Here is a 12959-nt window from a genome sequence, read left to right as displayed (position 1 = left end):
AAAGAGTTTGGGCAAGTGACCAAAGCCCAGGGGCCAGGGGTCTGTTAAGTGGCCAGAGGACACAGTGTCCAGGCTAAGGGACAGGGATGTGGCTGTGAGTCCTTAAAAGGAGGCAAGCCACAGAGGTGTGCAGGAGGGCATAGCTAGAGAGGGACCAGACTTACCTGGTGAGTTAGGCATGAATTCTCTCTCCTCTGCTCCCTCCCCTCCCCACCCCTCCCCACTCTCACCCTAGAGGACCAGAAATGGCAGCTAGCCAGGCCTGAGGAGGGAGACCAGGGCAAGACAGGCACTGCACTGTGGCCCATCCAGCAACATCAGGGCCAGGGCACCAGGCAGGTCCCTCTGATTCTGGAGCCTGAGTCAGCGCTCTCTTTTGGGGAATTGGGCAACCCTGCACCAGCTGACTTCCTGCCTCGCTGCTCCCCGAACAAGACTCTGCAGGCACCCCAGAGTCTGGGCTCCCAGCCCCTTCTCCTATTTATAAATAGACTGTGAGAGGGGAAGGCAGAGAAGGACAGGCCTTGGGGAGGAGGAAGAAGAGGCTGCCACCAAGACTGTGGCATCTGAAAGCATCTGAAAGCACAAAATCTACAGACCTTCAGCCCTTCCTGCCAGCATACTGATGCAGCACTGTGGGGGTCTCCAAGGCTTCTTGATTTTCTGGAGACCCCCTCACCCTAGATGCCAGTACCCTTGGGAAGGGGTCCGACTCCCAGCCTCCCCCGGGAGCATCCCTGGGCACAGTGAGACCAGGAAGGGGACACGATGGGAGAGGAAGCCACGGAGGAAGCTTCAGGCTTGCAGAGTAGCACATGCCCCTCGAAACTTCTCTTTTTCACAGAGTAGGGGGAACAGAGAGGCTGTTCAGACCCAGGAGAAGCACCTACTGTGTGCAGACAGTGCTGGGGACATTCCCAGGCACTGTTTAATCTCTGAACCAACACAATGAGGTCAGCATCACCCCATTTTAGAGATGCAGAAACAGAGGCTTCCAGAGGTTCTACACCATGTCTGGGACCACGCAGCCAACAAGTAGCAGACAGGAGCTAGTCTCAGCCACCTCTCCCTCGGTGTCCTCAGATAGTCTTAGCCCCGGCATCTTCTCTTGCTGTCTCATTTTAGAGACGAGGGGCCCAGAGAGGGAGAGTGACCACCTGGAGAACACACAGTGAGCAAGGCAAAAGGGTCTCCAGGACCCCAGGGCAGACAGCACAGCCTGGGGAAGAGCAGAAGCATCTGCCCAAGGACCCAGGGATCCACGCACAAATGGAAACCGGTTTCAACCAATAGAGAAACCATATCATTTCCATGGCAGGTCCCTGGGGGCCTCAACGCACAGTGAGACACAGCAAAGCCATTTGGGCCTAGATCTTAGGGGATTCTCAGGAGCCCCAAGACTTCGGGGTGCAGCCTACAGGGCGGTGACGCCGGAGCCAGGCGGTGGAGGCTCGTCTGCCGTCACGGAGACGCGGGGCACCTGCGTCAGGAGGACCGACCACATCACAGGCGGCGGCCCCGGGTGACACATCCCACTCCTGGCCCACTGCCTGTGATGTCGCGTTAGAAGTGAGCTGGGGGCAGACAGGAAGCCCAGGCTGGTATCCGGTTCTTGGGGCCACGCTTTGTTCTAAGCACCGGGGTACAAAGATAATAGGGTGTGGTCCCTGCCCCTAAGGAACACTCAGTCTAGTTGCAGAAAGCATCCTCAACCCTTTCCATCCCCCCAACACACACCCCCCAGGACCGGCCCTATCACCTCCTCAATCTCTCTCGGCCCCGCCTTGAGCATCTCTCTGCTACCTACAACCTCCTTACTCTTTCTTGGTCCCCAGGCTTTCCAGACAGACCCGATGTCACCTTCCTACACCAAGTCTGGCCCGAGCTCAATGTTCTCAGCTTGGTGCCTGGGGGTCACTGCCTGGGCCATGCCAGCATCTCCCACCCTGTTTTCACCCTGCACTGTCCCCTCTGGGCCACCCCCCTCTTCCATGCCTCCTCCTGCTGCTCCCTCTGCCCCAGTATCCTGCCGACCCCCATCACAGGGCCAACTCTTGGGCTTCTTTCAAGAGTCCTCTCCACTAGTCAGACCTAGAAATCAGGTCTCTTTAACTGCCAAGCCTACTACATCAACACTACTCAGACTTTTCCACCAAAGGATACCTTAATGGAAAAGGAAGAAAAGTAATCTAAGGAAGGAGTTCAAATATGCTGGCTCTAACAACATGAAATTTTTAAGTCTTATGTTTTACCATGAAACTTTTCTATGTCATGCCATAATATACACGTTTGTTTTTTTGGTTTTTTAAAATTTTTATTGAGCATAGTAGATTTACAGCACTGTGTTAGCTATACATTAGTTTTAATGTGAAAATAATGCTTTTCCTCAAAATTGTAAAGTAAAATTGATACTCCAGGAAAAAAAAAGAGTCCTCTCCACTATCATCTCAAGGAAACGTTCTCTGGGGGTCAGAGGTTCCCCGAGGGCTCCAGTGACAACCTGGGTTTATCTCTCTACTGCCCAGACCACTTCTTGGTTAAATTATTTGCTTCCCTGTATCTTCCCACTGTGTCTGCACCCTCTAGCGTGAGCTCTGAGCAAGACATCAGGTTTCGGTCCCAGCCCTGTCACTCACCAGCCTCAGTTTCGCCATCTCTGAAATGGGGACAAAAGCAGTGCCCACCTCATGGGGCTGTTATGATTCACTGGGCCAAGGCGTGTGGCATGCTCAGCACCGTGCCCGGCAGCAGTAAAAACTGAGCATTATTTCGTTAGGTTTTTATTACTCACGGCTCCATGCCCAGCCCAGTGCACAGCCCACAGCGGCGGGGGGAGGGGTGTGCACCTAATAGATGCTGAATTGTTTAACAGAAGCAAAAGTTTTCGTTTCCAATTAGCTGAAATGAGCTGGGGCTACAGCATGAGAACTGGGCAGGAAATGGGCATATATTTATAGAGAGGGTGGCGTCCTCAGGCTGGCAGAGCCCCTCACGGCCGCGGCAACCACTGTGACATCCGGGGGGTGGTTTAAGCTGGAGCTTGGAGGGAGCCATCTGGGGTGGACTCTTGGCTCTGCCCTCTAGAGAGCTGAGAGCCTGAGCCCAGAGCTTAACCTCTGTGCCTTGATTGACTCTCCCATCAAATGGGGATGATACTGGGGACCCCTCCCCTGGTGGCCTCAAGGACAGATATCACTGGGGGCAAATGATGCACCAGACCCTTGCCTGGCACCCACGAAGCACCCACTGGCCGTCAGTCCTAGCTCAGGGTTCACTGTACTCTCCCAGCCCTCAAAGGGAAGTGACCGGGGGGGGGGGGTCCCTTTTCTCCCCACCTCACCACAGAGAGGAAAACCAAACCAAGGAGAAGGTCCTGAGGTCCTGGCAGCAGAGGCAAGCAGGCCCCCAGGAGTCCTGCCCCTCTGCCCACGGTAGGACTCATCATATTTCACACCAGAGATGCTCAGGCCAGCCCTGCCCAGCCTGGAGTGGAGTAGGTCCACTCCAGCAGCGGCCAGGGTGACTGAGGCCGGGCTCACCTGGGGCTGACCACGAGAGCTCCAGGAACACAGGGGGCTGACATGGTCCACAGTCAGTTTGCAGGGGCACAGTTAAGGCCAGAGGGGCCTCATGTTGCAGGAAGGGGTGGAGAAGGCCAGCTCCCCCTTCTTCCCCAGTCCTCTGCCCCCACTCTAGATCTTAGTCCAATCCAAAGCCCACCTCCTTCCTGAAACCTTCGATTCTTCCTTCCTGCTCTGCTGCCACTCCATCAGCCCAGAGTTCTTGCCTAAACTACAGTAACAGCCTGTCCTCCCCATTGAGGCCTGAGTGATCTTCCTAATACATCCTCTGCTCTGGTCACTCCCTTGTCCAAAAACTCTCGGTGGCTCCCGGTTAACTCAACTCCTGATTCAAAGTGAGTGGGGCAGCTGAAAGCATGGACACTGGGACAAAGATGCCTGGGTTTGAATCCAGACTCCTTTCTTATTGGAGGGAAGCATCAAAGGTGTTTTGCTTTTTTCTTTTCAATAAATGAGGTTTAAAAACCTCAGTATATACCTCAAGGGACATCTGTGAGAATTAAATGAGATAACACAAGTAAAGTGCTTAGTAAATGCTCCAAAAATTATAGCTGCTACAATGTTTTAATTTTTAAATTTTGTACAATTGATCCTGAATAGCCTATAGCCTCAGGCTTCCCTAGTGGCTCAGCAATAAAGCATTCGCCTTCAAGAAAGGAGATGCAGGTTTGATCCCTGGGTCAGGAAGATCCCCTGAAGAAGGAAATAGCAACCCACTCCAGTATTCTTGCTTGGGAAATCTCATGGACAGAGGAGCCTGGTGGGTTACAGTTCATGGGAGTCACAAGAGTTGGACACGACTAAGTGACTAAACCACCGCCAGCTTATAGCCTCAAGTACCATCACTGCGTCTAACAAGGCGGTTGCTTAATTGAGTCTAGCCACTGTTCCCTGCTATCCATCCTCCAACTATCCATTCAGCCCAATCTAGCCCACCCTCCAGGGCTCAGCTTTTAGAAAGATCCCATGTGGTCACTGCAGGAAGAGGAATGTGGTGGACAGAATCAGGAAGGTGACAAGAAAAGATGGAGGGGATCAAGGGGCCAGATCAGGAAGAGAGTGAAGACATGGGGTGATGGAGGAGGGGAGAGAGGATAGGGGATCATGACATGAGGTGGGGGATGGGGGCTTGAGAGAGCAGGGAGGACAGGACAGGAAGCAGCAGGACTGGGGGCTTGTGAATGCAGAGCAGGAGGGGACAGGCTCACCAGCGACAACCTGAATGAACCTGGAGCCTCTGCGCACGCGTGACAGACAGAAGCAGGACTCTGGGTTGGCAGCAGAGGGCAGGGAGGGGTGCCCTGGATGCTGGCGGGGGTCCTGCTAACTGAAGCCACGTGCTGGGGCCCTTCCTCAAGAGTCACTGTCAAGTCCAGACCTCGGCTTTGAGCCGGAGCCTCACGGAGGCCAGAGTGGCAGGCCACCTCCTGCCCGAAGACACCAACCCTCCCCACCATCTCCCCTCTTCCCCATCTAACAGTCAGCACTGAAGGACTCTAGAGAGGGAGTGAGCCAGGTGTGCTGGTGTCTGCTGAGGGTCAGCGAGGAGAAGAGAACTGGCCAAGCCCTCTGAAACTGGAGGCCAAGCCACGGCTGGGCCCGGGACCCCCACTCCCGGCTCCACGCTCTGCTCACTTCCGTCGTCTTGGGCATCTCTCCTGAACGGCACTGGAGAAGGTTTTCTGTGAATGGCCTGGAAGATGCCCATCCACAGCCTCCCTGCCCCAACTCCCTCCCCAGGCCACTCTCAACCTCCGGCCCACTCAATTCCTTGAATCTGTGGCCACATCAGCCATACCCGCCACAGGGCCGGGCTTAGATGGAAACAGACAGGTGGGCTGCTGTCTGGACGGCAGAGGAAAACAAAAGCCCCTGGGGATTTCTGCCCCATCTTCGGTCAGAGCACTGAATCAACCTAGGGTCCCGGCTCTGAAGCCGGGGACGGACCAGCAGTTTGCTGGCCAAAGGGGTCCACCTGTGTCCCTTGAAGTCACCCTGGGCTGCCAACTGTTCCCACACATGCCCACTCAGTGTCTGCTCCCAAGAGTAGGAGGGTACCTGGCCCACCCGGGGCCAGGGAGGTGGGCTCTGCAGCCTCATGGGCTAGCTAACAGGTCTTGTTCTAGTAACACAAGGTAGTATCGTGATCCTCAACCTCCGCAGGCGACAACCCAGATGCAGCCTGTTCCAAGCCCTCCTCCCGTGCAAAGAAGACACAGAAGCTGAGAGGTAGGGCGATCTGACACGATCAACAGGACACCAGGGCAGAGACAGAGCTGGGGACTCCTGGACAGCTGCCCTGCCCCCCTAGCCCCTCCCCCCAGCATTGCTCAAACTTGGGGCAGTCGGAAATCAACTCCTGCAAACCCCTCTCCGTGAACAGACACTTCCTCTTCCTGTGCACGCACCTCGAGAGCCCCAAACCACAGTGATGTCACCACCACCTGTGACCTCACAACAAGACACAGTGGAAACTGACTGTGGGCTCCAAAGTCCCAACCCCACAGTCAACATCTCAGCAGGGGGGCGCTCACGCCCAAAGCCCGGGGACTCAGAACCAGGGGGATGGCTGTGCAGAGGTATCACACGGACAAATACTTCTTCAAGGAACGCGCTCTCCCCACTCAAGGCTTCCCTTTACCTACGGGATCCCAGGCAGCAGGGCCAGTGATGCCCACGGCACAAACTTTCAGCCCCGAAGTGCCTGAACGTTAAGAGGGGCTAACTAGGTCGTAAGGGGTAGGGAGGTGGGAAACCCGTGGAGCCTCTGCCTGAGGGTTGTGCATCTTGTCTTGGCTGCAAGCTGACCAGCAGCCTTGATGCTACTGCAGCCTGAGTCAGGGAAATCATTCCAGGCAAAGCAAGTGGGATTGAGGTCAGCAAGCAGATAGATTGAGAAGCAGAGATATTAATGGTGGGGAGGGAAGGACTCTCCTTCCTGGGAAAACTCTTAAACCCCCTCACCCCCAGTCTGTGGCCTATGTCAAGCACAAACAAAGCTGATGCTTCTCCAGCACTCCAAGAGTGTGTTAGGATCAGTGCTGTTAGGTTTTATAGAGATAGGGGTGCTTAGGCCCAGAGAGGTTAAGTAACCCGATCAAGGTCACACAGTAAGCCAATACATCAGTGCACAGATGGAAACTCTGGTCTCCTGGCCCCCAGGCCAGTGCTCCTTTATCAGGGCCCTGCTATCTCAGAAGCCACTTGGAGAATGGCAGCCATGGACAGAATGACCTCAGAAGAGCCTTCACAGGGCTTCCCATTCTCAGGGTTACAAGTAAACAGAATCTTCCAGATTGTAGAGGTCAAAGATGGAAGAGATTTTAAAGGCAGTCTGGAGTCATCCCATGCCCATCTTGCTGATGGTGAGAAAGTCGAGGCCTTCTGCATCCTCTCCACAGCAAGGTCATGAGACTCCCCTATTCTATGCCCCATGTCCCCCTTGTTCACCCTCAAATAAGATCCAGCACCTGTCACTCACTGAAAGGAGTTGGGGGAGGAGAGGATTTCCTGACCCCTTAGCATTTGCCACACACCGGGCTCCTGAGGCCAGGCAGTTGGGCAGGTGCTGTGAGGGGCCCCAGGAAGGGGGTCTTGAGCAGGAAGCAGAGCTAGAAGGCGGGCTGGAGGGAAACTGTTCTTTCTGGGCAGGAGCTCTGGGCACATGGAGGTCTGCCACCCCTACCGCGGGGCCCTGGGGATCTGACTCCATGGGGACTCCCAGGTCCAGCAAAGCCACAGATGCTCTAACAACCGCCAATGGGCTGCACAACTTAGAAAGCACTTTTTAATCCTGACAACCAGCCAGAGAGGTGAGGGATCATTCCCATTTTACAGATGGGAACACAAAGGCAGGCGTCCATAGATGGACAGATATGTCAAGGTCACACAGTCTATAAACAGAAAAGTAACGGGTGAGCCAAGGTCTGTCCACCTCTGAGGCTGGAGCTCTTCTTCTAAGTCATCAATATTGCTTTCGTGGGGCCTGATGGGATGTCCCGAAGTGGGAGTCACAGCATCTCTGCTTTGTTCCTGTTTCCCTCGGTAGCCCCCCTCACTCTATCCTAAACCCCTGGCTTCCCTCCCTGCCTGCTTCCGGGCAAATCACATGCTTCCTGGGTTCCTGAGTCACTGCCAGTGGGTGGCCCTGTCACGAGCCGAGAGGGGGATGTGGGCGGGTGAGCACTTTGGGGAGAGCACTGCTAGCCTCAGCAGACCAGCAGAGCAGAGGAAGAGCCCAGAGAGTCACCCCAGAGAGGACACAAACTGGAGCCCAGCCCCGCCTGCCACCATTGGCTCTTCAAACTCAGCTATCTCATCTAAAAAACAGGGTCATTATAAAGGTCAGATGAATATTTTCGGACATTAATTCAATATTTTTAGCACTAACTACATGTCAGGCAGTGTTCTAAGCCAGCGGTTTTCAATTGGGGTAATTTCTCCCCCAGGGGACATTTTGCAGTATCTGGAGACATTTTTTTTTCTTTTTTTGGCTGAGCCTCACAGCATGCAAAAGTCACCTCACCAGAGATCAGACCTGTGCCTCCTGCAGTGGAAGCACAGAGTCTTAACCACTTGCCCACCAGGGAAGCCCTATCAAGGGATATTTCCAGCTGTCACAACTGAAGGACCAGTGCTGCTGGCATCTCATGGGTAGAGGTCAAGGACATTGCTAAACATCCTACAACTCTCGGGACAACTCCCACAGAACCACCGAGCCCAAGGGTCAAGAGCACTGAGAATGAGAAATCCTCTTCTAGGCTATGAGTCTACAGTAGTGAACAAGTCCCTGCCCACACCTTACTTAACAGTCGAGTAGAAAGACACAATGCAAGTGAAAGAAATTTAATAAGCCAGGAGGGTTATATAAAAAAACAAAGCAGATTATGGGAGTGAGAGTATCTGGAGGGGAGCTTTTATGTAAGTTGGCCAGAAAAGGCACCCTTGAGAAGAATTCATTTGAGCAGAAGGAAGTACAGGAATGAGACCAGAGGAGAACATTGGAAGCAAGTGCAAAGGGCCTGAGGCAAGTGTGTGTGTTTCGCATGTCTGATCAACAGAAAAGCAGCCAGCATCATATAAATCTGAGAACTAAGTTGATGTGTAGAGCTGAAGGTAACACACACACACAAACACCCCATGGATGGCAGTAAAACTCCCCCCCCCCATCCTTCTTGGCTACTCCTCCAGGAAGCACTGATGGTCAAGACCGTAAATGTCTCCCAGCCCTGGAAAAGAAGAGTGCTCCAGGAGCCACTGGGCCAGGCCCCAAGACCACAGTGAGGGCCACATCCTCAGCCGGCAAGCAGGTTCCCCTCTGGGGTCTCAGATAGGGGCCAATAGGACAGCAGGTGCCCTGGGTCACCCATCTCCACCAAAGGCCGATATCTCTAGGCCAAACTGAGGGCCCCCAACCTCTCCCCTAATTCCAGCTGGCCCCAAGCAAATAATAATAATAAGGCAAACAGAGGCCCCTCAGCCTCAGGACTTCCAGGGGAAGGTAGGTCACCCAGCAGGTAGAGGTCCCTTCAACCCCCTCCCAGCAACAACAGAAAGCTAGACAGCTGGGGTCCTGCCCAACCCCACCAGACGGCACCAATCGCCCACCTAACCTGTCAGCTTTACTGGCATTTCTTTGTCGAATGAATGAATGAATGACTAGATGAATGAATGATGCATTGCACACCAGCTGGCACATACAGCTTTTAAAAGAGGCAAAAACCCAGCGGGCAAAGTGATTCTCCTGCACCTGCAGTCAGTTCAAGTCTCCTTGGGGCTCTTTCTGCAACTCGCTCTGTTACATCCAATGTAACTGGACATCACCGAGTGCCAGGGACCCGGCTGGGGGCAGGAGGGGACACAGGCACGGGGGGAGTAGAGTGAGGAGGGCTTTGGAATCAGGCAGACCTGTGTTCAAGTCTCCTCACCCCCCACCCTCCAGTTCTACAATCCTGGGAAATGTCGTAACCTCTCGGAGACTCGGTTTCCACATCTCTAAATGAGAAGACCACCTTTTAGGAGCTGCTATAAGGAAGGTTTTAGCAAGACTCTGCAACTAAATTCAAAGCCTAGTACCTGGCACTCAGTGGGTGTTCAAAAAACAGGTGCTGTTGCGGTGCTAATAATAAGGAGGAAGATTGCACAGAACCTGTCCTCAAGGAACATTCCATCTACTGAAGTGGATAAAACACCAGCATAAAAAATAGAATGACGTCTCTCCGCAAGGGAGATGAAGGGCTGGGAGTTCTAAAAGCAGTTCATCAAATTCAACTGGGAAACTGAGGAAAGGCTTTGGGGTAGGGATAGGGGGAAATGTGTAAAAGACCCTGAAGGATGGGGGAGGGGTTACCATGGAGAGGGAACAGCACCGAGTGTGAAGATACACAACGGCCGTGAAACACCCGGATGCCTCACTCGCTCTGGCCTGGGACCTGGGGGCAGCAGGTGGGGTGGAGGGGAGGGCAGTTTCTGCCTTGGTCACTGGGGACCTTTTGCTTCTCAGGCAAGAAGAGAGGTGCTCTACTTTGAGGATGGTTGCCCCAGCGATGAGACCATCCTGGGAAGGAGGGAACAAGCTGATATGGGAGCTGGTCACAGGGGAGGGAAGCGAGAGACTCAGGCAAAGCCCTCTAACAACTCCAGGACGAGAGGCCGCTGTCCGGAAGAGAAGCCCCACACCTCCCCGCCCCCCCCACCCCGCCCCAGGAGCTCGCATGACCCAGGTTTGCCGAGCAATGCCCCTAGTCTTGGCACCCTGCAGGCAAGCTGGGGACCACAGCCATGGTCATCCATACTCAGGTCTCAGAGTTGGGACTCTCCTGACCTCCTCTGTTTACACAACAACCTCTGGGGCAGCAACCCGCCCCCACACCAAATGTGAGTGAGTCAGTTCTGATCTGACAGCCTCCATCCTCTGCCCTGGAGAACTGGACTCTAAGGTATCTTTATCCTTAGCCTGTGAGTCACCTCACATGAGTCAATGTCACCTCCTACTTTCCTCCCTGGTCAAGATGTCCAGACGGGTCAGTAAACACCCATCCATAAGATCATGAGAAGGGATGAAGGCACACCTCCTCACTTGCCAAGAAGGGAAAGGAAGAGATGTCCTCTTTGAGGGAAGAGCACCTTCCCATGCCCTTCCATGAAATACAAGGAGTTTGTTGAGCCTCAGTTTTCCTTCTCTGCAAAATGGGGCCATTCAGTCTTACCAGGCACAAAGGGCAAAGGAGGAGCAGTCCTCTGCACGCTCTCCCTTGCTGTCTGGTGAGTGCAGTCAGTACTGAATAACAGCTCTGGGGTCTCTGATCTCTCTATTTTCCTGGAGCCCCTTAGAGATCATGTCAGTCTTGACAACCAGCCCAGAAGTCCTCCCTCACCCTTGTCCCCAGATCCTCAGGGAGGTCAGACCAGGGGTACTCTAGGACAGTATCTTCCTCCCCATCACCCCAGAGTCCAGACAGGGCAGACTCTGAAGTGGGGTCTGGGCAAAGGGCACGGAAGACAGCCCATAGTCTGAATGTTCCCTTATTAGGCACTTACTGCACACCTGCCCTATTCTTTTAGAGGCGCAGCCCCAGTATTTCTAAGAAAGAAGAAAAGCACTGCCCAGAAGAGGAGGAAGTCTTCTGAAGAAGGTGCCGGGCATCTGCAGTGGGGACAGCGCCCCAGTACAGTTCACCGCCTACCCTCACCCCAAAGCCACCCTGGGGAGGGCAGGGGTCGCAGGGGTAACGGGAGCTGGGGTCCAGAGTCTGGCTGGGATCTGTCCAGAGCCCTTTGGCCGGCCACCAACGCCCTGGGCTGCGCTGACGGAGGGACCAGGGTGCGACCCCCGACCGCGGTGTCCAGAGTTCCAGACCTCGGACCTCGGGCGCCCGTGTGCCAAACCCGAGGTCCCCTTAAGGTCTCCAAAGGCGCGCGCGTCTGATCCTGTCTCCATGGCCTGGAGTCCAGCTCCCCTGTCAGGGTGCCCCGGGGGCGGAGGACGCGCGCCAAACCGGGGGTGGGTGGGATGGCGCCCTCCGCGGGGCCGCGCGAGTCACCTACCTGGGCGGGCACCGCGCGGCCCGCGGCCCAGAACTGCAGACCGACCGCCAGCGCGGCCCAGAAGGCGGTGGGCGCCATAGGTGCCGGCGGGTTGGCCAACCCCTCGCGCCCTTGCGCCTCCGGTCCCGCTCCGCTGCCTCCGCGCCTCCGACTGAAAGCGAAAGCCGGTGCGCGGCCGGAGACAGGCCGGGGGGCGGGACCGGGCGCGGACACACCTCCTTGCCCTCCTCCTGCACCCTCCCCCCAGCCGGCCGCCCTGCACCCCAGCCCGGACTCTCACCCGAGTCTGCCCGCCCCCGCGCTGGGTCCGGACCTCCAGCGCCAGCCACTCGCCGTCCGCCGGGACCCTGCAACCTCCTTCTAACATCGCCTCCTATTAAAATCAACCTTCCCAGAGGTGGCGCGGGAAACCCTTATGGGCGACAGGCTCCTACCAGGCTTGTGGTGCCCCGAGGCTTTGCCTGTCGACATGCCCGGGTCCACATACCTCTCCTACCCGCGTCAGGCTCTCCACTCTTGTGGAGGAGTGTGGCACAATTTTGGGGAAATCTCGCACAAAACTGACACGAACTCAGCTAGGGGCGTCCTAGATTATTCACTCATTTAGACTTTAGAGTCGGACCACCTGAGTCTGAATCTCTGCATTGACCTCAAAGAGATAGTCTGAAGATCGAAAGTTATGGAGTAAACATACTATAGTATATATTGGACTTCCCTGGTGGCTCAGCGGTAAAGAATCTACCTGCCAATGCAGAAGACGCAGGAGACATAGGTTCAATCCCTGGGTCAGGAAGATCCGCTAGAGAGGAAATGGCAACCCATTCCAGTATTCTTGCAGTATTCTTGTCCCATGGACAGAAGGACCCTGGCAGGCTCCAGTCCACGGGGTTGCATACAGTCCCTCAGGACTGAGCAACTAAACAACAATATAGTATATATTATACATGCATGTAAACTTATAATGTAAGTATCTAAGTAACTTAGTAAGCTCCGCATGCATATTAGCTGTTACTTCTATTATTCATCTGCTCATTTATCCTTAAACATTCTTCATACCCTCCTCAGAGAGAGCCTGGCCCTGCCCTGACCTCCTTGAGTCCCCAGTCTTGGTAGCAGACAAGTAAACAGAGACTGGGACAGAAAACTGTCCAGGACACTGTGGGGGCCCAGAGGGGGCCTGGCCCAGGCCAAGGGCCACGAAGGCTGGTTTCCCTGGAGTTTATTTTACATCTGAGCACCCGTTCTAGTTGCCACTTTGAGTGCCAGGGCTTCTAATACCAGGACCAGCCCTGAATGACCAAAACGTTCCACTAGCCCTAGGAGTCCTTGCCC

The 12959-nt window shown here is 54.8% G+C and overlaps 1 protein-coding gene across 1 annotated transcript in view; it reads right to left on the bottom strand.

Annotated features, from left to right (window-relative positions):
• Nucleotides 1-11795, bottom strand: part of TNFRSF1B (TNF receptor superfamily member 1B) — a 35533-nt gene extending 23738 nt beyond the window's left edge. Inside the window, exon 1 of the mRNA XM_043485390.1 lies at nt 11628-11795. Coding sequence (XP_043341325.1) covers nt 11628-11705 — 78 coding nt within the window. The 5' untranslated portion in view covers nt 11706-11795. The remainder of the gene's footprint in view (nt 1-11627) is intronic.
• Between the last annotated feature and the right edge of the window lie 1164 nt (nt 11796-12959).

Source organism: Cervus canadensis, chromosome 13, assembly GCF_019320065.1.
Source record: "Cervus canadensis isolate Bull #8, Minnesota chromosome 13, ASM1932006v1, whole genome shotgun sequence".
NCBI lineage: Eukaryota > Metazoa > Chordata > Mammalia > Artiodactyla > Cervidae > Cervus > Cervus canadensis.
The sequence above is the reverse complement of the archived record's forward strand: the minus strand, read 5'-3'. Positions and strand labels throughout refer to the sequence as shown.